Source organism: Pelophylax lessonae (genome assembly GCF_965119305.1).
Source record: "Pelophylax lessonae genome assembly, chromosome: 5".
NCBI classification, from domain to species: domain Eukaryota; kingdom Metazoa; phylum Chordata; class Amphibia; order Anura; family Ranidae; genus Pelophylax; species Pelophylax lessonae.
This window is the reverse complement of record NC_138772.1, coordinates 341,164,641-341,189,036: the sequence shown is the minus strand read 5'-3', so window position 1 is coordinate 341,189,036 and position 24,396 is coordinate 341,164,641. Positions and strand designations below refer to the sequence as shown.

The 24,396-nt window shown below is 42.0% G+C and overlaps 1 protein-coding gene across 1 annotated transcript in view; it reads right to left on the bottom strand.

Annotated features, from left to right (window-relative positions):
- The window catches only part of GMPR (guanosine monophosphate reductase), a 100,207-nt gene that overhangs the window by 49,525 nt on the left and 26,286 nt on the right, over nucleotides 1-24,396 (bottom strand). The window contains exon 5 of the mRNA XM_082259615.1: nucleotides 3,175-3,256. Within this exon, the coding sequence (XP_082115741.1) occupies nucleotides 3,175-3,256 (82 nt within the window). The remainder of the gene's footprint in view (nucleotides 1-3,174; nucleotides 3,257-24,396) is intronic.

Genomic DNA, 24,396 nt, shown 5'->3' with positions numbered 1-24,396 from the left:
CTTTTTCAGGGCTTGAATGTGCAGAAGAGTGCCTGACTCTTGATCTAATGGAATATGCATTCCATTGGAATTTAATATAAAATTGAGGGACATAGTTTGCTCAAAATGGCACCACATCCAATTAGAACATTTAAAGTAAAATAAAAAAAGGGAAGGACTTTGAGGTGCCAGACATAACCCCAAAACAAGAGTCATTTAACAACCTCAATAAAATTACCAAAGTTTAGCTGTGCTAGGTGGTAGCTAGCCTGGCTAATGTGTAGTCTTTGAGACCATTGGATTTTCCTCCTAAGCCTGGTTTAGCTGTGGTTTCTCTCTTTTGTCAATAGGTGGCACTGTTACCTTTGGAGTGTGATAAATTACAGTGAGTCTAGGTTAAGGATATGTATAGCTTTCTCAGCCAATCATACTGGTCGCTGAGCATGCTGGGAGAAGGTATTTATTTGGAGGAAGTAAGGTGGTCTTGGTTCTTTTCCACCCAGACTATGGTCTGGGTGGGTGTGCGAGGAACAGCTGCTGCTGGATAGGCCTAAAGCCTGAGGCCTAGCCATGTGCTCAGGGCTCTGCAAGGGAGAGCCTGCTCACTACCTGGGAGCATGAAGAAAGGATGGAGACCTGAGATGAAATACCAGAGATTACTCTGCCATGGAGAGCATGGGAAAGCGTCAAGATTGAATCATCCAGAGAGTTCCTGCACCTTCTGTAAGTTGAAAATTGTTGCTATAGGAGACAGCTTATGCTATAAAGTACAAATTTCTGGTCCCAGCTAACAGGCTCTTTTCCTGTACTGCTGTCTACCTTTTCAACATTTTTGTCAAAGGAGTCTGCCGATCTGCAGGTCTGCTGCCCTTCTGACTAAGGGTGTCTTGTGCCCTACCCCTCTCCCACATTTTTCCTGTTGTGAGAAACAAAAAATTCTCTTTGTTCAAGCATAAAAGTGACTGGCGCCCACCTTTCTACCTTGTACACCACCCATCAGGCCTAGTAACCTGCACCCTAAGGAGGAATGTCAGCCCTCCCTGTCTCTGGGGGTCACCACCAGGCCTCTGGGGGTTGGGGGGGGGGGAGTTACAGACATATCTATAATCCCTAGATAAGAGCATCAGTCCTGCTTGGCCCTAACGCTAAAGAGTAAAAACATTATAGAGCAAGTGGCCCTCCTGAGTCCATTTAGTAACTGCTCTCTTGTTCATCTTGTTCATCTTTCTTATGTTTGATTGTTCTTTATATCACTTCAAATTATATATATATATGTATATATATATATATATATATATATATATATATATATATATATATATATATAATTTCAAGGTGCTCATCTACTATCTATTAGGTTTTTACCACTTCAGAGGGGCTCATAATTACTGCCCACTTTGTCTGTCCTGACCCAAAGTGATTTGAGATGTTCCCTACTAGGTTTTAGCGCCCTACACACAATACTATGGTCTTATTTGTGAGTAAGCAACCTCTATATATCAATGTGTTTTGATTTTATGTATATTTATTCTTGTTTATGTGCATATACAATGTATTAACTGTAACCTATCCTTTATAATATCAGGGTCACTTAATGAAGCAATTTAAAGCGGAGTTCCACCCCCCATGAAAAAAAAATTAAAAGTCAGCAGCTACAAATACTGTAGCTGCTGACTTTTAAATTGTAGAACTTACCTGTGCAGGGAACCCGCAATGTCGGCACCCAAAGCCGATTTTCGTATCGGCTCTCAGGTGCTGCCGCCACCATTCAGGGTGAGGGAACCCAGCAGTGACTGCGCATGAGCAAAGCATGCTGCGCTTTGTAATTGGCCTGGTGGCGGGGAAAAAAGGGGGGGGCCGAACTTCCGAGGGCCGAACTTCCGGCAGTGGGAAAGGGTACCTGTCAAAAAAAGGTACCCATTCCCCCCCTCCCCCCTGAAAGGTGCCAAAAGTGGCACTGGAAGGGGGGAGGAAGCATAAAGGCAGAGTTCCACTTTTGGGTGGAACTCCCCTTTAATCACAAAACTTGTCAATACTTATGATCATTGTCTTGCTTTTTGGCCATGTGCTATATGATATTATAATCTGGTCTATAGTTGTATTTTCTACTCTTTAGTGTTAGGACCAAGCAGGACTGGCTTTCTTATCTAGGGATTATTGATATGTCTATATCGTGATTTTATGATACTTTTTTATCCAACAATGATGTGAATAATCTTTTGTCATTTTATTGAGGTTGTGTAGTAACTCTTGTTTTGGGATTATGTCTGGCACCTCAAAGTTATTCTCCTTTTTTTCTTTTGCTTTAAATGTTCTAATTTGATGTAGTGCCATTTTGAACTAACTATGTCCCCCAATGTTATATTGTATTTTGGGTGGTAGACACCATTTTTTTTTCTGTGGGAGACATTTAGATTGCCACAAAACCAAAAGAGAGTCTTTTTCAATGTTCAATTTTATCTTCTATTTTTGTTAAAGTTAACCTGTAGGTTTTGATTTATAATCTGTTCTTTATTATAAACGCTGAAAATTGCTAAATTTATGTGGTCAACCATGGGAGGGAATGATTGGTAAGATCCAATTAGAAGTTTTAGTCCCAGAGAATGTTAATGTAGATATGGAACCCTACTTCACATCCGATCACTCTCGTCACAAAATTCAGAGATGACCTCAACTCCACAATTTGATGCTTTTTTAACCTTTAACTATGTCAATAAACAGGACTGGTGCTCTTATCTAGGGATTATTTTTATGGCTATATGTCTTTTTTAACCTATAATAATGCAAATAGACTGTTGTCATTTTTTTTAGGTTGTGTATTGATGCTTGTGTTGGGGCTATGTCTGGCACCTCAAAGTCTTTCTTTTGCTATAAATGTGATTTAAAAATTAAATGCTTGTTAAGTCTAGGGGTAGAGGAAAAAAATTGTAATGCTTATTTTATTTCTCACTTTGCCTGGCTCTGGCACCCTCCCCTTCTCACTGGCACTCTTGGTTGTGGGTGGACCCTCACCCTCCTCACATACAGTGAATGACTGCTGGTTTTGCATTGTACATGATGACATCAGAGTTCAAATACTTATCTTTCACATTTCTCTTTATGAAAAACTGACACTGGCTGAAACAAAGCCATATATTTAAAAGTTATGTTTTTAGTTTCATGTGTGTATATTGGGAAAAAAAACATTGTACTCACCTGGCCCTATTCCTACTTTTATAATATCAGCACCTGAAAGTATTAATTCTTCCACCATTTCTCCTGTAACCACATTTCCAGCCTAGAAGTAACACACAGACTTTAAGCATCAGAGGAAATATAATAACCATATAATACAACTCTATAACATTTTCTAGAACTTTAATAGAATAAAAGCCTAGCTCCAGTGCAAAATAAAGCATTGCTCCCATCTGCTCCCAACTGTCCCTAAATTTGAGGGACTATCCTTGATTTGGAACAAAGTCCCTCTGTCCCTCTTTCCTCCTCATTTGTCCCTCATTTTTATCTGATCCCAGTGCTAAACCTTTTCTCCAATTTCTAAATTGCTGCATTGGTAAATGTCAAAAACCAGTATAAAGGAATAGTAGTGGTAAAAAAGCACTTGTAGGTTTAAGCAATATTAATAATTCATCTTTAAGATGGCATGGCAGGGGGTGTGTCCTGTGCCTACATAATTTTGCTGATAGGTGTCCCCTGTCTCCATCTCAAAAAGTTGGAAGGTATGAGAGGTATAGGAAACGGTTAATAATGTCAAACTTTGCTGATTTCTATATCTCAAATATAGAGATGTATAGAACTGTTCGCCGGCGAACAGTTCCCGGCGAACTTAGCATGTTCGCGTTCGCCGCTGCCGGCGAACATATGCGATGTTCGGTCCGCCCCCCATAAGACATCATTGAGGCAAACTTTGACCCTGAACTTTACAGTCAGCAGACACATTTCCAGCCAATCAGCGTACCTCCCTCCCACACCCTCCCACCTCCTATAAATAAGCAAGGGCAGCATCCATCTTAGATCATTCTGAAGCAGTGTGTGTAGTGAGAATAGGGAGAGAGCTGCTGCTGCTGCTGCTGCTGTTAAGCTAGGGACAGTTAGTCAGTGTTCCTGGTCTTTGTTCTTGGTCCACTACTGCTGTAATATCAGCACCCCAAAAAGCCCTTCTAAGGGCTGGTATTTGTGGTTTTTTTTTTTTTTATATATATATATATATATATACCTAGCGTCCCCAAAAGCCCTTTTAAGGGCTGGTAATTGAGTTGTTTCTTCATATATATATATATCTATATCTATATCTATCTAGTGTCCCCAAAAGCCCTTTTAAGGGCTGGTAATTGAGGATTTTTTTATTTTTATATATATACATATATATATATATATAGTGTCCCCAAAAGCCCTTTCAAGGGCTGGTAAGGTAATAGATTTTTTTCTTTATATATATATATATATATATATCTATTGTACACTGCAGTTGCCTGCCCGCTGTGTGTGAGAGGCCACAGACCTACCACAGACTGTACTGTGTGCACACCACACTCATTTCGGGTGGCACAGGCACAGTACCTGGCATTTTAAAAAATATTTTTTTTTTCTCTGTCATAATTGCAGTGAGTGCTGTGTCAGGTCCACAGAGTGCACTGTACCCACTGCAGTGCACTGCCCACCACTGATATATATACGTTGGCACAGCATCTTGTTGCAATAAATTGAAAAAAAAAATATTTTTTATTATTGCAGTTGCCTGGGCTGCCAGTGACTGTCAGGTCCACAGAGTGTACTGTGCCCACTGCAGTGCCACTGTGTGCCCACCCACCACTGATATATAAGGTGGCACAGCAGCTTGCAAAGTAAAAAAAAAATATATATTTTTTTAAATTGCAGTTGCCTGGGTGCCAGTGACTGCTGTCAGGTCCACAGAGAGTGAACTGTGCCACTGCCCACCCACCACTGATATATAAGGTGGCACAGCAGCTTGCAAAGTAAAAAAAATATATATATTTTTTTAAATTGCAGTTGCCTGGGTGCCAGTGACTGCTGTCAGGTCCACAGAGAGTGTACTGTGCCACTGCCCACCCACCCACCACTGATATATAAGGTGGCACAGCAGCTTGCAAAGTAAAAAATATATATATATTTTTTTAAATTGCAGTTGCCTGGGTGCCAGTGACTGCTGTCAGGTCCACAGAGAGTGTACTGTGCCACTGCCCACCCACCACTGATATATAAGGTGGCACAGAAGCTTGCAAAGTAAAAAAATATATATATATTTTTTAAATTGCAGTTGTCTGGGTGCCAGTGACTGCTGTCAGGTCCACAGAGAGTGTACTGTGCCACTGCCCACCCACCACTGATATATAAGGTGGCACAGCAGCTTGCAAAGTAAAAAAAAATATATATATTTTTTAAATTGCAGTTGCCTGGGTGCCAGTGACTGCTGTCAGGTCCACAGAGAGTGTACTGTGCCACTGCCCACCCACCACTGATATATAAGGTGGCACAGCAGCTTGCACTCATAGTACAACAGTAACAACACATTAAAAAAAAAATGACAGGCAGAGGCAGGCCACCCCGCAAGGGCCGTCGTGGTCGTGGTGCTGTGATTTCCTTAGGCTCTAGAATAATGCCCAGTGTTCAGAGGCCACCACAGCCCCTGAACTCAAAAAATTCTGAGGCCATAGTTGACTGGCTTACACAGGACACCCAATCGTCTACAGCTTCCGCTCGGAACCTTAATGCACCATCCTCCTCCAGCTCAGCTTCGGGCACCTCTCAATTTACCACTCGCCAGCCCGCCGGCACCACCACCAACACTAGCACCACAGCCGCTTCACTTGATCCGTCAGAGGAGTTATTTTCACATCAGTTTGAAGAAATAAGTGATGCGCAACTATTAGTGCCAGAGGATGTAGATAACGGGGATATGTCTCAGTCAGGCAGCATTATACACATGGACGTACATTGTGATGATGATGATGTTGTACCTGCTGCTGCTGCCTTTGCTGAGTTGTCAAGTGAAGCGGCTGATGATGACGATGTGTCTGTGGATGTCACCTGGGTGCCTGCTCGAAGAGCAGAAGAAGAGGGGGAAAGTTCAGATGGGGAGACAGAGAGGAGGAGGAGACGAGTTGGAAGCAGGGGGAGGAGGTCATCGCAAGGAGCTAGTGGCGCAGTCAGACAGCATGTAGATTCGGCACCCGGGGTCAGCCAGACAGCACGCCAATCAACGCAAGCTGTTGCCACCACCAGAATGCCGTCCTTGCAAAGCTCAGCAGTGTGGCATTTTTTTTGTGTGTCTGCCTCTGATATCAGCGATGCCATTTGTAACCTGTGCCAAAAGAAACTGAGTCGTGGGAAGTCCAACACCCACCTAGGTACAACTGCTTTGCGAAGGCACATGATCTCACATCACAAACGCCTATGGGATCAACACATGAGTAAAAGCAGCACACAAACTGAAAGCCACCATCCTCCTCCTGGTCCAGCATCTTCAGCCACGTCAACCACTGCTGTCCTCCATGCCCCCTATCAACAACCCGCCCCTCCGCCTCTCACCTTCAGCAGTTCCTGCTCGTCACCTGCCCACAGTCAGGTGTCTGTGAAGGAAATGTTTGAGCGCAAAAAGCCAATCTCGCAGAGTCACCCCCTTGCCCGGCGTCTGACAGCTGGCTTGTCGGAACTCTTAGCCCGCCAGCTTTTACCATACAAGCTGGTGGAGTCTGAGGCCTTCAAAAAATTTGTCGCTATTGGGACACCGCAGTGGAAGGTACCCGGCCGAAATTATTTTTCACAAAAGGCAATCCCCAACCTGTACTCTATTGTGGAAAAAGAAATCATGTCACGTCTGGCACACAGTGTTGGGGCAAGGGTCCATCTGACCACTGATAGCTGGTCTGCAAAGCACGGTCAGGGCAGGTATATAACGTACACTGCGCATTGGGTAAACCTGCTGGCGGCTGCCAAGCATGGAATGCGTGGCTCTGCTGCAGAGGAGTTGGTGACACCGCCACGACTTGCAGGCAGGCCTGCTGCCACCTCCTCTACTCCTCCTACTCCATCCTCTATGCTAACCTCCTCGGCTGAGTCCTCTTCTGCTGTTGCGTCTTGCTCCACACCAACTGCACCCCCCCAGCTCCCCAGGGGCTATTCCACATGCCGGATACGACAGTGTCACGCTGTCTTGGGGTTGACTTGCCTGAAAGCAGAGAGTCACACCGGACCAGCACTACTGTCCGCCCTGAATGCACAGGTGGATCAGTGGCTGACCCCGCACCAACTGGAGATCGGCAAAGTGGTGTGTGACAACGGGAGCAATTTGTTGGCGGCATTGAATTTGGGCAAGTTGACACATGTGCCGTGCATGGCACATGTGTTGAATCTGATTGTGCAACGTTTTGTGCAGAAGTACCCAGGCTTACAGGACGTCCTCAAGCAGGCCAGGAAGGTGTGTGGCCATTTCAGGCGTTCCTACACGGCCATGGCGCACTTTGCAGATATTCAGCGGCGAAACAACATGCCAGTGAGGCGCTTGATTTGCGACAGCCCGACACGTTGGAATTCAACACTGCTAATGTTCGACCGCCTGCTCCAACAAGAAAAAGCGGTCAACGAGTATTTGTATGACCGGGGTGCTAGGACAGCCTCTGCGGAGCTGGGTATTTTTTTGCCACGCTACTGGACGCTCATGCGCAATGCCTGTAGGCTCATGCGTCCTTTTGAGGAGGTGACAAACCTAGTGAGTCGCACTGAAGGCACCATCAGCGACATCATCCCATATGTTTTTTTCCTGGAGCGTGCCCTGCGAAGAGTGCTGGATCAGGCCGTAGATGAGCGTGAAGAGGAAGAGGAAGAGTTGTGGTCACCATCACCACCACCAGAAACAGCCTTACCATCAATTGCTGGACCTGCGGCAACACTGGAAGAGGAGTGTGAGGAAGAGGAGTCAGAGGAGGAATGTGGCTTTGAGGAGGAGGAACACCAACCACAGCAGGCATCCCAGGGTGCTCGTTGTCACCTATCTGGTACCCGTGGTGTTGTACGTGGCTGGGGGGAAGAACACACCTTCAATGACATCAGTGAGGACGAGGAATTGGACATGAGTAGCTCGGCATCCAACCTTGTCCAAATGGGGTCTTTCATGCTGTCATGCCTGTTGAGAGACCCTCGTATAAAAAGGCTGAAGGAGAACGACCTGTACTGGGTGGCCACGCTACTAGACCCCCGGTATAAGCAGAAAGTCTGTGACATGTTACCCAATTACCGGCAGTCGCAAAGGATGCAGCAGCTACAAAATAAGTTAAAAACTATGCTCTACACAGCGTATAAGGGTGATGTCACAGCACAACGGGAATCCAACAGGGGAAGAGGTGAAAGTAATCCTCCTCCTACCACCACAACCACGCCGGCAAGGACAGGACGCTTTACAGACGTCTTGTTGATGGAGGACATGCGGAGCTTTTTTAGTCCTATGCATCGCCACAGCCCTTCGGGGTCCACCCTCAGAGAACGACTCGACCGACAGGTAGCAGACTACCTTGCCTTAACTGCAGATATCGACACTCTGAGGAGCGATGAACCCCTTGACTACTGGGTGTGCAGGCTTGACCTGTGGCCTGAGCTATCCCAGTTTGCCATTGAACTTCTGGCCTGCCCCGCTTCAAGTGTGCTGTCAGAAAGGACCTTCAGCGCAGCAGGAGGTATTGTCACTGAGAAGAGAAGTCGCCTAGGTCAAAAAAGTCTTGATTACCTCACGTTTATTAAGATGAATGAGGCATGGATCCCGAAGGGACTGACAGTGGGGGATGCATTTGACTAAAAAAGGCCTGGTGATGACTGAGATGCCTTGGCCTAAAAATGGTCCACACGCTGCTGTATATAATCATTCTCTGCATGCCGGATGACTTACGTGACGTCTCCGCCACCAACTACGGTTCAAGCAGCAATGTTTTAGTGCACTTTCTGCCTTAAAACCTCAATTTTTCAGGCCGCTGCTACAGCAGCGGCTGCAACAATACCTACTTTTTCATGCATGTGTACATGCCTAATTTTTCTGGCCTCTGGTGCTACACTGTGGCTGCAAAAAAACAAAAAACAAAAAAAAAGGCACATACATGTGTCAATTCCCCTTCGTGATCGTTACCTTGTCGTGGTGAAGGGGCTTGCGTATCACAATGAAGCGATCACCTCTAGGATTGTGTTGGCACACCCCAGATGATAAGGTCGTTGCTTCATTGTGTACAGACCAAAAGCGATCCGCAGGATAATTTTTCATAAAAAAAAACATTCATTTTCTTTCATTCTTTCTGCGGAGCTGGGTATTTTTTGGCCGCGTTACTGAATGCTCATGAACAATGGCTGTAGGCTCATGCGTCCTTTTGCGGAGATGACAACCCTGGTGGTCAGTCGAACCCAAGGCAACATCATCGACCTCATCCCATATGCGTTTTTTCTGGAGCGTGCCCTGCGAAGAGTACTGGATCAGGCTGTAGATGAGCATGAAGAGGAAGAGTTGTGGTCCTCATCACCACCAGAAGCAGCCTTGTCGTTGTCAATTGCTGGACCTGTGGCAACGCAGAGAGAGGAGTCTGAAGAAGAGAAGTCAGAGGAGGAAGGTGGCTTTGAGGAGGTGGAATACCAGCCACAGCAGGCGTCCCAGGGGGCTTGTTCTCACCTTTCGGGGACCCTTGGTGTTGTATGTGGCTGGGTGGAGGAAGAGACCTTCAATGATGTCAGTGAGGACAAGGAACGGGACATGGCTAGCTTGGTATCCAACCTTGTGCAAATTGGGAGTTTGCGGTTGTGCAAATGGACTGACTGACTGTTAAACGGGGAGTTTGGTCTGTCAGAGTTTGGTCTGTCACTGTGAAGCGGGCAACGGGCGTAACCCTTACACTACTTGACCGATAAAACATCATACCTGATCGTATTCACACACTGGATGTTTTAGTGCTGGTTTACACTGCCGCTACCACTAAAGTAGCGTCGCTTCCAGTGCGACTTTGGCGCGACTTAGCGCGACTTTGGCGCGACCTCATCGCGAGGTGACTTTTTATTTGGCCAATCACAATATCATGTTTTGTTACTGTCACCTAATTTCCTTTTCCTGTTTTTTGTTTTACATATTTCCCCATGTGTGCAGTGTTGTCTGTGTCATAGCTCAACTGATAGGCATGTTTGCCTTGGCATATCATATTTCAGCTTGCCAGAAAGAAAAAAAGACAGCTGGAAAGACACTGCATTAGTTTTCTACTAAAAATCATAAGAAAAATGCTGTTTTTTTTGGGTTGTGGACATACTACAGAGCTGAAACTTGACAGGTACACTTTTTAGACCCCCCAGACACTAAATACAAAAAATGACATGCCTGCCTAAAAAAATGCCCGATAAATGCCTGCAAGAGAAAAAGACAGCCGCAGAGAAGCCGTATTCCTGAAAATATAAGAAAAATGCTGTTTTTTAGGGGTTCTGGACATGCTACAGATCTGAAACTTGACAGGTACACTTTTGTGACCCCCCAGACACTAAATACAAAAAATGACATGCCTGCCTAAAAAAATGCCCGATAAATGCCTGCAAGAGAAAAAGACAGCCGCAGAGAAGCCGTATTCCTGAAAATATAAGAAAAATGCTGTTTTTTAGGGGTTCTGGACATGCTACAGATCTGAAACTTGACAGGTACACTTTTGTGACCCCCCAGACACTAAATACAAAAAATGACATGCCTGCCTAAAAAAATGCCCGATAAATGCCTGCAAGAGAAAAAGACAGCCGCAGAGAAGCCGTATTCCTGAAAATATAAGAAAAATGCTGTTTTTTAGGGGTTCTGGACATGCTACAGATCTGAAACTTGACAGGTACACTTTTGTGACCCCCCAGACACTAAATACAAAAAATGACATGCCTGCCTAAAAAAATGCCCGATAAATGCCTGCAAGAGAAAAAGACAGCCGCAGAGAAGCCGTATTCCTGAAAATATAAGAAAAATGCTGTTTTTTAGGGGTTCTGGACATGCTACAGAGCTGAAACTTGACAGGTACACTTTTGTGACCCCCCAGACACTAAATACAAAAAATGACATGCCTGCCTAAAAAAATGCCCGATAAATGCCTGCAAGAGAAAAAGACAGCCGCAGAGAAGCCGTATTCCTGAAAATATAAGAAAAATGCTGTTTTTTAGGGGTTCTGGACATGCTACAGATCTGAAACTTGACAGGTACACTTTTGTGACCCCCCAGACACTAAATACAAAAAATGACATGCCTGCCTAAAAAAATGCCCGATAAATGCCTGCAAGAGAAAAAGACAGCCGCAGAGAAGCCGTATTCCTGAAAATATAAGAAAAATGCTGTTTTTTAGGGGTTCTGGACATGCTACAGAGCTGAAACTTGACAGGTACACTTTTGTGACCCCCCAGACACTAAATACAAAAAATGACATGCCTGCCTAAAAAAATGCCCGATAAATGCCTGCAAGAGAAAAAGCCAGCCGCAGAGAAGCCGTATTCCTGAAAATATAAGAAAAATGCTGTTTTTTAGGGGTTCTGGACATGCTACAGAGCTGAAACTTGACAGGTACACTTTTGTGACCCCCCAGACACTAAATACAAAAAATGACATGCCTGCCTAAAAAAATGCCCGATAAATGCCTGCAAGAGAAAAAGCCAGCCGCAGAGAAGCCGTATTCCTGAAAATATAAGAAAAATGCTGTTTTTTAGGGGTTCTGGACATGCTACAGAGCTGAAACTTGACAGGTACACTTTTTAGACCCCCCAGACACTAAATACAAAAAATGACATGCCTGCCTAAAAAAATGCCCGATAAATGCCTGCAAGAGAAAAAGCCAGCCGCAGAGAAGCCGTATTCCTGAAAATATAAGAAAAATGCTGTTTTTTAGGGGTTCTGGACATGCTACAGAGCTGAAACTTGACAGGTACACTTTTGTGACCCCCCAGACACTAAATACAAAAAATGACATGCCTGCCTATAAAAATGCCCGATAAATGCCTGCAAGAGAAAAAGCCAGCCGCAGAGAAGCCGTATTCCTGAAAATATAAGAAAAATGCTGTTTTTTAGGGGTTCTGGACATGCTACAGAGCTGAAACTTGACAGGTACACTTTTGTGACCCCCCAGACACTAAATACAAAAAATGACATGCCTGCCTAAAAAAATGCCCGATAAATGCCTGCAAGAGAAAAAGCCAGCCTCAGAGAAGCCGTATTCCTGAAAATATAAGAAAAATGCTGTTTTTTAGGGGTTCTGGACATGCTACAGAGCTGAAACTTGACAGGTACACTTTTGTGACCCCCCAGACACTAAATACAAAAAATGACATGCCTGCCTAAAAAAATGCCCGATAAATGCCTGCAAGAGAAAAAGCCAGACGCAGAGAAGCCGTATTCCTGAAAATATAAGAAAAATGCTGTTTTTTAGGGGTTCTGGACATGCTACAGAGCTGAAACTTGACAGGTACACTTTTGTGACCCCCCAGACACTAAATACAAAAAATGACATGCCTGCCTAAAAAAATGCCCGATAAATGCCTGCAAGAGAAAAAGCCAGCCGCAGAGAAGCCATATTCCTGAAAATATAAGAAAAATGCTGTTTTTTAGGGGTTCTGGACATGCTACAGAGCTGAAACTTCACAGGTACACTTTTTAGACCCCCCAGATGCTAAATCCAAAGAAATTTTTTATTTTTATTTTTTTTTAATTTTTCCAATAATTGGCTCTCTATCAAAAAATTATAATTTTTAAGAACTTTTTTTTGCGTGATCCCTCTCCGGCATGCCACAGTCCAGGTGTTAGTCCCCTTGAAACAACTTTTCCATCACTATTGTGGCCAGAAAGAGTCCCTGTGTGTTTTAAAATTCGCCTGCCTATTGAAGTCTATGGCGGTTCGCCGGTTCGCGAACATTTGCCGATGTTCGCGTTCGCCGTTCGCGAACCGCGAATTTTAGGTTCGCGACATCACTACTCAAATAGAGAAATTTCTTCTCACTTCCTCTCTATTTGACAGGCTGTTGAAAGAACTGACAGGGAAAATCTCCTCATTACCTGTTTATCTGTTAGGTGTCAGGAAGGACAGGCAAAGAGGGGATATCTCCCCAAAGGGGAAACAGACAGTAAATAAATCTAAAGTTTCTGTTACAGCAAGGAAGGTTTTTAACATTAGGTATGATTTTATTGTTCTTTGTGTCATTATTAACAATATCTCCCCTTACTTACAAAAGAACAGGAAGTGATTAAAAATCTCCTATAAGGGGACACAGCATGTAAAACCTGATAAAGGTTATAACCTTTCTCCCCACTCATTCCAAAGTATAAATAATGTCTGGCATTTGGGCATTGACCTGTTAATGTAATCAAGAGCACGAGCAATCTCAATTTCTGCTAATTAGTTATAGTGCTGACAGAAAATGTATATAGGCCAATGATGGATAATTGTAGCTTTCTTTTAATTCCTACTATTGCCAGAAGGATTTAAATGCTATGTATTCAATTAGTATTATTCCCTTAATATTAATATGTTATAAGGTACTTCATATTAAAAGTTGTCCACTGTAAAGGTTAGGTAAATTTACTTTGATATTATCTTTTACATTTATCAAATCAACTCTATGAAAACAAGCCCATGTATGGCAACCCTAATGTCTCAAAGCTTTTAAGTCCGGTGCAATAAGTCAACAGTCAACACACATGTGTTATTGTGCATTATGCCATACCTCAATAAGAATTGTGTTAAGGTAATTTATTAATTTGCGTGGGTTGCCAATGCCTTACAACGCTTTGGAAAAAAACACTTGCGCTATTTTTACTAATACAGCGCACCATAATATTCAGTAGTGAGTTACCAAGTTTTGTCGCATGTAACAAAGCAGGTGTAACAGAGGTTTGTTTGGGTACAATTAAAAAAAATACTACTACAATGAGATAATGCATGGTGTGCTTCTGTGCCTTGTGGTAATTGTTACAGACACATTCAGTCAAATTATTTTGAAACTGTTAGAACCTGAATGTAAAGTAAGAATAGAGTTAGAATCATCTCTTACCCATTAAAATGTAATTTATTTTACATTTAAAACTAAACCCATCCTTAATATTTAGTTGTTTTTTTTTTTTTTTTTTTTTAACATTTCACTTTTTCCTAACAGTGTGATTTTTTTTTCATCTGGAATTCCAGGCTATACCCAACTAGTTTCAAAAATGCTCCCTCCCCTCCTTAACACTTATGTTGACTAACCTGTGTAAGAAAGAGGTATATACTTACCTATTTTCAGACAGCTCCGGTCTGATTACGTGGTCTCATCTGTGTCAGCAAGTGGTAGCTGCAGGGGTGAGGAAGGATTGCCAACAACAGATGGGCCACAGGAGCCTATGGGTGATGTCACTGCTCTCAGGCATTACCAGTCATTGTCGAGGGTTCTCTCTTCTCCCCTGTACCTGGCCGTTTCTGGCTGACACAGGGGAGATCACATGACCAGACTGGAGTGGGCTGAAAATAGGTATATAAATCTTTCTTACACAGGTTAGTCAGCATATATGTTAGGAGGGGGAAGGAGCATTTTAAGATTAGTTAGGTATAGCCTGGAATTCCACTATAACTGTTAAATGCTTAGACATACTCAAATGGTATTAAACTTGTGAACATGTGGTCAGGCTATGGAAATTCAAATATTTTCATGTACTTAACAAACAGCAAAGGAGCTTTAAAATAAAACTTTACTGACCTGTATATCTTCAGGCACTGTGGAGAAATGTATCCTCAAAGTTCTGCTGAAGTAGAGAAGCCATGTCTGTAACTCAACTTCTCCAGCAGTAATTTGACAGCTTTCTAGTCTCTAATGACGTAAATGCAGAGCAGGAATTCTCGAAGGTAGTGCTGAGTGAGTTCAGCTGGCAGAGGCCTCTTTAACTTGGGCAAATATGTGCCCAAAACAGATTCCAGTGGCCAGAACCATCAGTATATGCAAACAGCTGGAGTAGCTCAGCCCGAACAAAGCAATTAAAAGGCTAAGAGGAACCGTTGATTTTTCAAAGTATCTGCATAACCAGTGATTACCTGCACCTAAGGACAGATTAGCGATCCTGAATGTAGTCCGATACATCCAGAGTCGCTCATTCATCCCTCACTGCAGATAACCGCTGTTTGTATGGATACATGCGAGCAGCAACGGTTCCTCTCAGCCCATCACTGTTTTGTACAGGCTGAACAGTCAGACTCATGACTGTTCACATACACCTGTGATCACAGCCACAAGATTCTGCTGATTCTTGCCACTGGAATCCTCTGTATGCGCATAATTGCCCATGGGAAGGAGACCTTGAATGAGAATGACTGTAGTAACTCTGCTCTGAACTTTAGGGATGAATTGCTTCACTACCTACCACTGCTATAGATGTCAGAGAAGGCTTGTTTTAAAGTTTGTTTACTGCTTGATAACAGTAGGTAAATATTGGAAGGTTCCTAGCCTATCCACATGTTCACTTTAAACTTAGTACCAAATTAGGATGTTTAAGCATTTACTAGCCAACCAGGCAGAAGTAGATAAAAAGGTAAAAAAAAAAAAATCAACATATTAAAGGGTTGTTTTGTATTATGTAAATCACTTTACATTTTTATAGGTAAGACATGATTCTATCTTTGTTTCTGTTACTTTATATTCTGTTTTTTTTTTTTTTTTAAGCTTCAAAGTACCTTGGCTTTATGTGTCAATGACTCATTTTCTAAATTCTTTGTACAAACAAAACCATGGGAGATGTCAAGATGCGTCAATGGGTGTGAGCAACCCTGAAGGTGTTTTTTGGGATGAGTAAGATCAAACAAAGTGTAAATTTCAAATTTTTTTATCTAAAAAATCTGTTGTAATTTATCTACTGGTATGCTTAATTTTCAATAAAGCTAATCTTTAAATATTTCATGAGTACCAGCTTTGGGTTAGGATAAAATAAAATAAACAGCCATTATATTGCGAACACAAAGTCAACATGAGTAACCTATGTGAAGTATTTCAAAACTGGGCAGGTCAAGCAGAAAAAAAATCAACCAAAGAATTGTGAAAAAGAAGTAGGTGAGTGAAGCCCAAGACTTTAGTAAAAAAAAAAAAAAAAAAAAAAAAATTTAAAAAGGAGATCAGCACATAAAGAAAAAAAAAAAGGCTTTTCTGCAATATTCACATCCTCTCCAGTACTGTACCCCGCTAATTCATCTTTCTGCAAACTTATGAAGTGTCCTCTTGTAGGTCAATTGACACCTACTTTCCTCCTATCCACTGCCTGGGCTACAATGTTCCTGGACAGCGCATTGCTTACACATCATTTCTTAGCTTGGCACAGTCCAGGAGTGAGGACCAATAGAGAAGAGAAGAATTTGGACCTGAACCTTGACTTCCCTTTGAATATTATAGAACCAATGGAAAACACCAAGGAAGTAGGTAGTTCAAAAAAACATTTAATAGGTAGTGGAAGGAGGAGAACATCCAGCATTTATGTTGTTTTAGCCTCTGTCTGGCCTGGCAAGAGAAGCAACGGAAATTAAAAAGGCCAGTGATTCCCAAACTCTACATATGCTCAGCTTAGTATAGCCTTTTCAACCCTGGCAGCTAGAAGAAGCTTGGTGTTTGTTAAAAAAACCAAGAGATGCACTAGTACATTAAACACACGAAGCACCTGAATCATAAAAGTGTTAAAAGCAATAACCTTAGGGGTTAATGTAGGAAACACCCTGTGTATTTATAAAATACCACTTTTAGAGCAAGCAAGCATTTTATTTTAAATTAAAGGGTTTGTAAAAGCTTTTTTTTTTTCTAAAATAGCAAACATATTATTGTTATTGGTAGTGGCCCCAAACCCCTTCTAGGGTCTCCCGCTGGTGCTCTAGGCTCATCCTCTTCTTTTTTTGCCCCCCATAGTAAACTGCTTGCTATAGAGGCACACCTGCAGGCTAAATCCTGAGCTGGGCTGTGTATTTCTATTGGCACACACAGCGACAGCTAAGCTGTGGACTTTCACTGCACTGACTGTTGATCTTGAACAACCACACCGGGAGCATAGGAACACCACAGGGGCTTATGAGTTCAGCGGGGCTGAACAGTGCTGAACATGAGAGGCAAAACAGTAAAAGGTGGAGCGACGGTAAAGTCACCCAAAGTGAGTGCTAGCCCTGGAACAAACAAAAAATACATGACGCAAGAAGATGGCCTAGATAAACAGGTTCCAGAGAAACAAACAATCTGTGTAAGACAAAAAGAAAAAAGTGTAAGAAAAAAGTGGACAGAAAAGACCGTCATCTGACATAAACACCACAGGGCAGTTAAGATTGGAGCAGGATCTGGAGAGTGACCCGGAGCAAAACCCCACAGTGGAACAAGGGGTGAATATCCAATTGCCCACAAAGGGGGAAATGGTCACTATGTTTGCTGCGTTAGAAAAGTCTTTACAAACAGAAATTACAACAATACAGTACATAATGACCTGGGCCACTTACTTTTGCATGTGGAAGAAATGGAGAAAAGACAAGAAAGTTACATATAAATAATAAACAAATTAAAAAAAGAGATGAAGGACCTAAAAACGGAACAGAGAAACCTGGCATATAAATTGGAAGACCAATAAAACCGGAACAGAAGGAAGAACCTAAGAATTAGAGGCCTACCCAAACCAACACATGGAGAGGATTTAGCAGAGAAAATGAGGATAATACTTAATCCAATTCTGGAGAGAGGAGAAGCTGAACAGATAAAAAATTGGAATGAGTACACCGGGTTAAAAGTTCAAAAGGCGCACCAGAAGAAGCACCACAAGATGTACATATAAGATTCCAGAATTATTCAGAAAAAGTCCAAATCTGGGAGGGTCTGAAAAGAAAAACATCCATAAAATATGAAGGTGCTAATATTAAGATCTTTACAGATCTGTTTCGGGACACACTAAGAAGAAGGAGACTAATGAAATCACTCCTGGAGTTTATGCAAAACCATGGAGTATGGTACAACTGGAGCTTTCCAGACTGATTGGCCGGAAGGAAGGCCATACGGCAAGATTAAGATTTCCAAAATACCTGCAGGGCTTCTGTAAAAAACTAGAAATTCCATTACTAAATATCCAAGGCTGGTCCGAATATATGACAGAAGAAATAATACTAGAGGAAGAACAGTGGCAAAAGGCATAGAAGAAAATAAAATTGAACTATAAAGCTGAATAAAGATAGATATAGGTAGAAAGGAGTAGTGGGGGGGGGGGAGCTGGCAGGCAGGGGGGGGGAACAGGATAGTGCAAGGGACTTAAGGATGGGAAACCTAGTTGGGCCCTGAACTTTTTCTCCCGAACCAGGGAGAATGAGCTCTACAAGCGCATTGGATAGAGCACCACAGAGAGGTATAGGAGTAGATGGGTAAGGAGTGCCCAACAGGGGTACTATTGATTACTCCAGGACCATTAGTTGGTCAATCTTACACCATGTTAAGTATAGCAGCAGGATGGTGGGGGGAGGAGGAAGGGAGGTAATGGGGGTAAAGGGAGGGGAGTAGCGGGTTTAGGAGGGGGAAGTTAAGAAGAAGAAAACTGTGTGCAAAATTGGTAAAACTACTGGTTGATGTTATCTCCTCTTCTAACCCCTGGTCCAAGCCTACTCATATAATCTTAAGGAAAAGGCCATGTTTCCGCACTAGATGTAGATCGAAAGTGGAGGAAAAGGGAGATAGAATACAAGAGGAGGGAGGAGGAGGAGAGACAACAAATACCCTAAACTTTGTAACATATAATGTAAGAGGATTAAATACGGCAACTAAAAGGCACAAGGTTTTAGAAGAACTCAGGTATTACTCTGCTAGTATAATATTTCTACAGGAGAAACATAAAACACAAGATACAAATGTGAAATTATACTCAAAATATTACCCAATATGGTTTTATGGAGACTCAGCATCTAAGAGAGCAAAGGGAGTAGCAATTGGTATGGCAAGGAATGTTAGGCTTTCTTTGGAAGACAGGTTGGTTGACCCAGAGGGACGGTATATATTCTTGAAGGGAAAAATGCAGGGAATGGAATGCAGGGTGGCAAACATATACTGCCCAAACAAAAACTCGAGGGCTCATTTGAAAATAATATTAGAAAAGTTGATGCAGTTTAAAAAAGTAAACTGATCCTGACAGGAGATAGACCCACACTTGGACTGTACATCTTGTGCACAGGAAATTGTTTCACTGTCAAATGGTAGATGTATGGAGAACTCAACACCCCAGAGAAAGGGACTACTCATTCCACTCCCCTGTGCACGGGATGTACTCAAGACTAGGCTACATCATGATTGAACATAAAATGTTGGAATCAGTCATCAGAACCTCAGTAGAAATTATGACATTTTCAGATCATGCTCCAGTAATCATGAAAAAAAGACTGAATGGACCTCAGAAGACCACAGATATTTGGAGGCTTAATGAAGAACTGATACAAGATGTAGCAGTATAGGAAAAATAGGAAAATAATTGGATCCGTACTTTAACCGCAATGAAACCCCAGACATATCAGAAGCGACAGTGTGGGAAGCTCATAGGGCATACATCAGGGGCGTATTGATACTGATAGGCTCTAAGAAGAAAAGGGAAAGAGCTAGTAATACAAATAGACTAATAACAGAAATACATGAGCTAGAACAAGAACACAAAAAAATTTAGAAGTGGAGACACAACAAGCCCTAGTAATAAAAAGGGATGAATTAAAAGAGCTAATGGAAGAAGAGACAAGACGGGTCTTTAGCAGAGTCGCCAGAGATAGATATAACTGGCGGAAATAAGCCAGGGAAATATTTAGCAAGAACTCAAAAGCATAAACAATCGATCAACTGTATTGAAAAAATAAAAAAATAATAGAGGAGAAATGGTATATTCAACAACAGAAATAGCTAATGCATTCCACAGCTAATATGGTGCTTTATATAAAGTGAGGCAAAAGGGGTCACATGAAGATGAACAAAAGAGAAAACAAAAGATGCAAGCATTTATAAAGGAGGCAAAACTACCTAGAATAACAATAGAACAACCTTGAGGTACCAATCTCACAGGAGGAGATAGGGGTTGCATTAAAAAAAACTCAGCAATAGGGAAGAGCCCAGGATTCCTTTGCTAAACGAGATAAAAGTAGACATTAAAAAACTTTCAATGCGACCTCTATCCTGGATGGGACAAATAAATATGGTTAAGATGGGGGGGGGGCACCAGACATTAAAAGATACTATAACGCAGTTAAAGTATCACGAATGATAGAATGGACAAAAATAAATTCTGATAAAAGATGGGTCAAGATAGAGTCCACAATAAGCAGCACACAGTTAAATAAAATATTTGGATTCCACCCCAATGTAGGGACACACGTGACCTTACACACAAAATGACTAGAGTAGTATATAAAATATGGGACAGAAAACACAGACAATGGGAATACAATTTGCCACTGCTATCACTGGATGGCACAAGATACTTTGCACCTGGGAATGAGACACACTTTGGCAATTGAATCAAAAATACACAGTTAAAAGATAGAACACGGGGGGGGGGGGGGGGGGAGATAAGATCATATCACAAGCTTAAAACTAGTGGGTGAAACATGTCCCTGAATGAATGGAGCTCCTCTCAGTTAAAGCACTTTGTGGGATCTCTACCACAACCAAATAGATCCGAGAAGAACCTAAACCTAGTGGAAAAACTATGTAACCCACAAACAAAAGTTAAACATAGCATATCCCAGATATATAAAATGCTAATATAAATGGCGGGTCTGAGGAGACCTCAATTCATAGAGACATGGGAAAAGGAGTTAGGAACATGATTAAAAGAACAAGAAGTAAATGTATTGTAGAAAACTGCCCATGATTATGCGGTCAATGTAAATACCATTGAAATGAACTATAAATGTCTATTGAGATGGTATATAACACCCGTAAAAGTGCAGAAATGTCAACCAGATAGGTCCCCTCTATGTTGGAGGGGCTGTGGCATGTTGGCTACGATGGCCTACATCTGGTGGGACTGCCCTAAGATCCGCAATTATTGTCAGAAGGTGCAACAATACATCAAGGAAATCACAGGAGTAGATATTACCGATGACCCGTGGGTTTGTCTATTTCATAAAACTGGTAAATCAAACAAAAAAATTATAAAAGCATGATTGTCCCTAACTTATTAAACACAGCAAAGGGGGAAATTAAAAAAAAAAAAATTGTTAGAACCTGAAAGCCCTACAATTAGAATTTGGTGTAAAAGAGCTGAGTATATCTACAATATGGAGTACCTGGGAAGCAGAGAGGAAGATCAGATGGAGAGTTTCTCAAATAAATGGGTTAAGTGGGCAGAGTTTAGTAAGACAAGTAAATATTTAGTAATTTGGATGGACTAGGGTACGTGGGGGGGAACATGGGTAGATTAAGAAGAAAGGGGGGGGGTGGTATAATAGATGAATAGACGAGTATTTCCGATTGGAAGGGGAAGTGGGAGGGAACCTGGGAGGAAGGGGGATTTGGGCAATGGTTGTAATAAGACTGCTGAAGTGTATTTGTATTTTTGTATTTGAAATTCAATAAAATTATACATTTTGATAATAAAAATAAATTACATTGGTAGTGTTTCTTTAAGCTAATAAAAACAGTCAAAGTAAATAGAGCTTTCTGCAAAATAACAGGTTGGTATTTATCTCCACTCTCTGTGAAAACCTCAAATTATGGCTACCGCTTGGCATATAGCCAGTTCAGCAATATTTCTGTTATCATTTGCTGAAATCCATTTAGCATTTCCCAAAAATGACATTGTATAAAAGCTTTTATTGGGAAGTTCTCATAGTTCATAGTGAGCTGTTTGTCAGTAATGCATCTCCATCCTTGACACCCCGGTATTGTTATCTATGGTGCTATTACAATGTAATATTTGTTAATAGACACACATCAGCTTGTCCTAATTCCAATAAAATAACATCATGATAATAATATATACAACATGGTTAATTGTTTCAAGGCTTTATTTGAAAGTTATTTTGAAATCTGGCCAAAAATCTTCAACGAAATTCTAAATAGTGGGTCTTCCAATGGGGCACTATTTGCTCACAATCTTTACAGTGGGCCTGGTACCTAGTTATTTTAGAAAATATAGGCTTTCTATACATTATGCGGCAGTAAACACTTAGCTGCCGATTGGAAACAGCCCAATAGATAAAATAGATTTTATTAAAAGTGCTAAAAAGTCTCCCAAAATAAAGAATGCCTCAAATTATTTTAATTGAGGCCACAATAAAAACATAGGGCCCATTGGCACTGGTAAAAGCCTGTATCATTTCCTGACTGCAATTAATATGCCAGTTCCCATGCCAGGAGTTGTGCATGGACAACCTTCAGCCAAGGGAATTGGAAACCTACCCTGAGCTCTGGTTCACACTACATGACCAAAGGGCCTTTGGACAGGGAATACACCACTATTATGCAACAGAGTAGTCTAAGACACTCAACACAGTGGTTCCAGGCTGGGTATGTCAGAGAATACCTACCCACCTGACTCAAACACAGTGAGGTCACAGGTTTCCCTAGCGCATGGTCTAGACAGGAGACCAGTCACCACCTACAGGCAAGGCAACACTACTTCTCCTGACTACCACTAGGCTCCTGCCTGTTTGCACACCCAGGTAAAGGCTACTGGATTGATGATGCTCAGTCTGCTACTTGCTGGTAGTTTTTTTTTACTTGGGTTACTTGGTTCAATCAGACATGGTTGATTCTATGCAGCCATATGCCCACTGCATGGGTCTAACTCTTACAGAGTACTTTAGCTTCCTGCTGAGTATGACCTTCTCACCTGCTCAAATTGAAGGAATTATTACATTTCAGGAGCAGGGATCCAAGATCCTTTCATGATGGCACCAGGCTCCTGAAGTTCTCTATAGAATGTTTCTGCAAACATAGAACCTATGGACATGGAAAGCCTTACAGCTTCTTTATACAACAAAGAAGAAAAGTTTTGTAATGCTTCGTACTCTTGGACGGCTTTTTCGCGCTCCTCTGCAAGAGCTGTTACGTCCCTCCGAGTAGAGCTGCCTTACAATACATGAGGAATACCCCATGGCTTGTCCTTTGGGATCGGATTGTAAAGTGCATCTATGGCCCAACTGCAATGTGTGCACTACTACTGTATAATAGTCTGGCTTTCCCTCCCTCCTCCCCACCTTTTTTTTCCATATTCTCTTTCGCCTCACTTCGTCTTTCCTTTTTTTTTTTCTCTCCTTTTCTTTTTACCTTAATCTGGAAAATCTTGGAAAGTAGCAACTTACAAACACTGGTAACATGCAGGCACAGGAGATATCTGCCATTTCCTTGTGAGACTTTTACCCCACAGTTGTTTATTGCTGTTTATCACTTTACATGTATACTATTGATCTTCCCTGATGCAGTATGAATTATTTCTATGTGTGCAAGTTGGTTTGAACTCTCATTTGCACCTGAGATACTTTGCTCTGTCACTAATTGTATGCCTTTATATTTCCCTAAATAAAGAATTAAAAAAAGAATGATCACATCACAGCGGAGAAGTACAATGCCACATGGCTGACGAAGGGGTCTTAAGGGGCCTACAAACATTGCATATTTCCACTGTAATGTGATCAGTCTGGAATAAAACTTTTGGACTCGATTTGAAGGCAAAAATGTACACTGATCTGTCAGGTTTTCCAGTCTCCAAGTGGCAGCACCCACTATCCTCAAGCCCACTCCAGGAATGTATGCAATAGAAATATTGGCAATGGTTTATAGCTTTGTGGTATAAACCAATACGTGGATAGTGCCGTGGTGTTTTCCCGGGGGGGAAAGCCTATTTGAGATAGTCTACATTATTGAAGATACAATGCCCAAAACTCCCACAGGGACCTGGACACTGTTCACCCCAATACTTGCTTCCTTAGTATACTAACACGGAGACATGGAGTACTACACTAACATGGAGACCCCTAGAGGGTTAAAACTAAATGATGTCCCAGACCCAACATGGGCACCAAAGGGGTCCTACAATTGTTTTTTGCACAAAGAGAATTTTGTACCATTGCTTTTCATGTACTGCTGAAAAAACACAAAAAATTGCACCATTGCATATTAAATGTGTGCTTTAAATTTGAATTATATATAATAAATTTTTAAGAACAGTAGTGTAAATGAGGCCTAAAGCCTGGTACACATCACTAGTCTTTTTATGTTCAACCCAGGTTGAAGGAAAAAAAACTGACAGCTCCGGCCACTGTACTATCGATCAAATGTTAGTACAGCAATCTTCCCTGCTGTTCTTTTGTGCTCTGACAGGGGGTGGCCACCCTCCAGAACCCATTGGCTGAGAGTCCACCATTGACTAAAAGAGCTGATTGGGAGCTGGTTGGCTGCTGGATTTCCAGCACTTTCTTCTGACAGAAG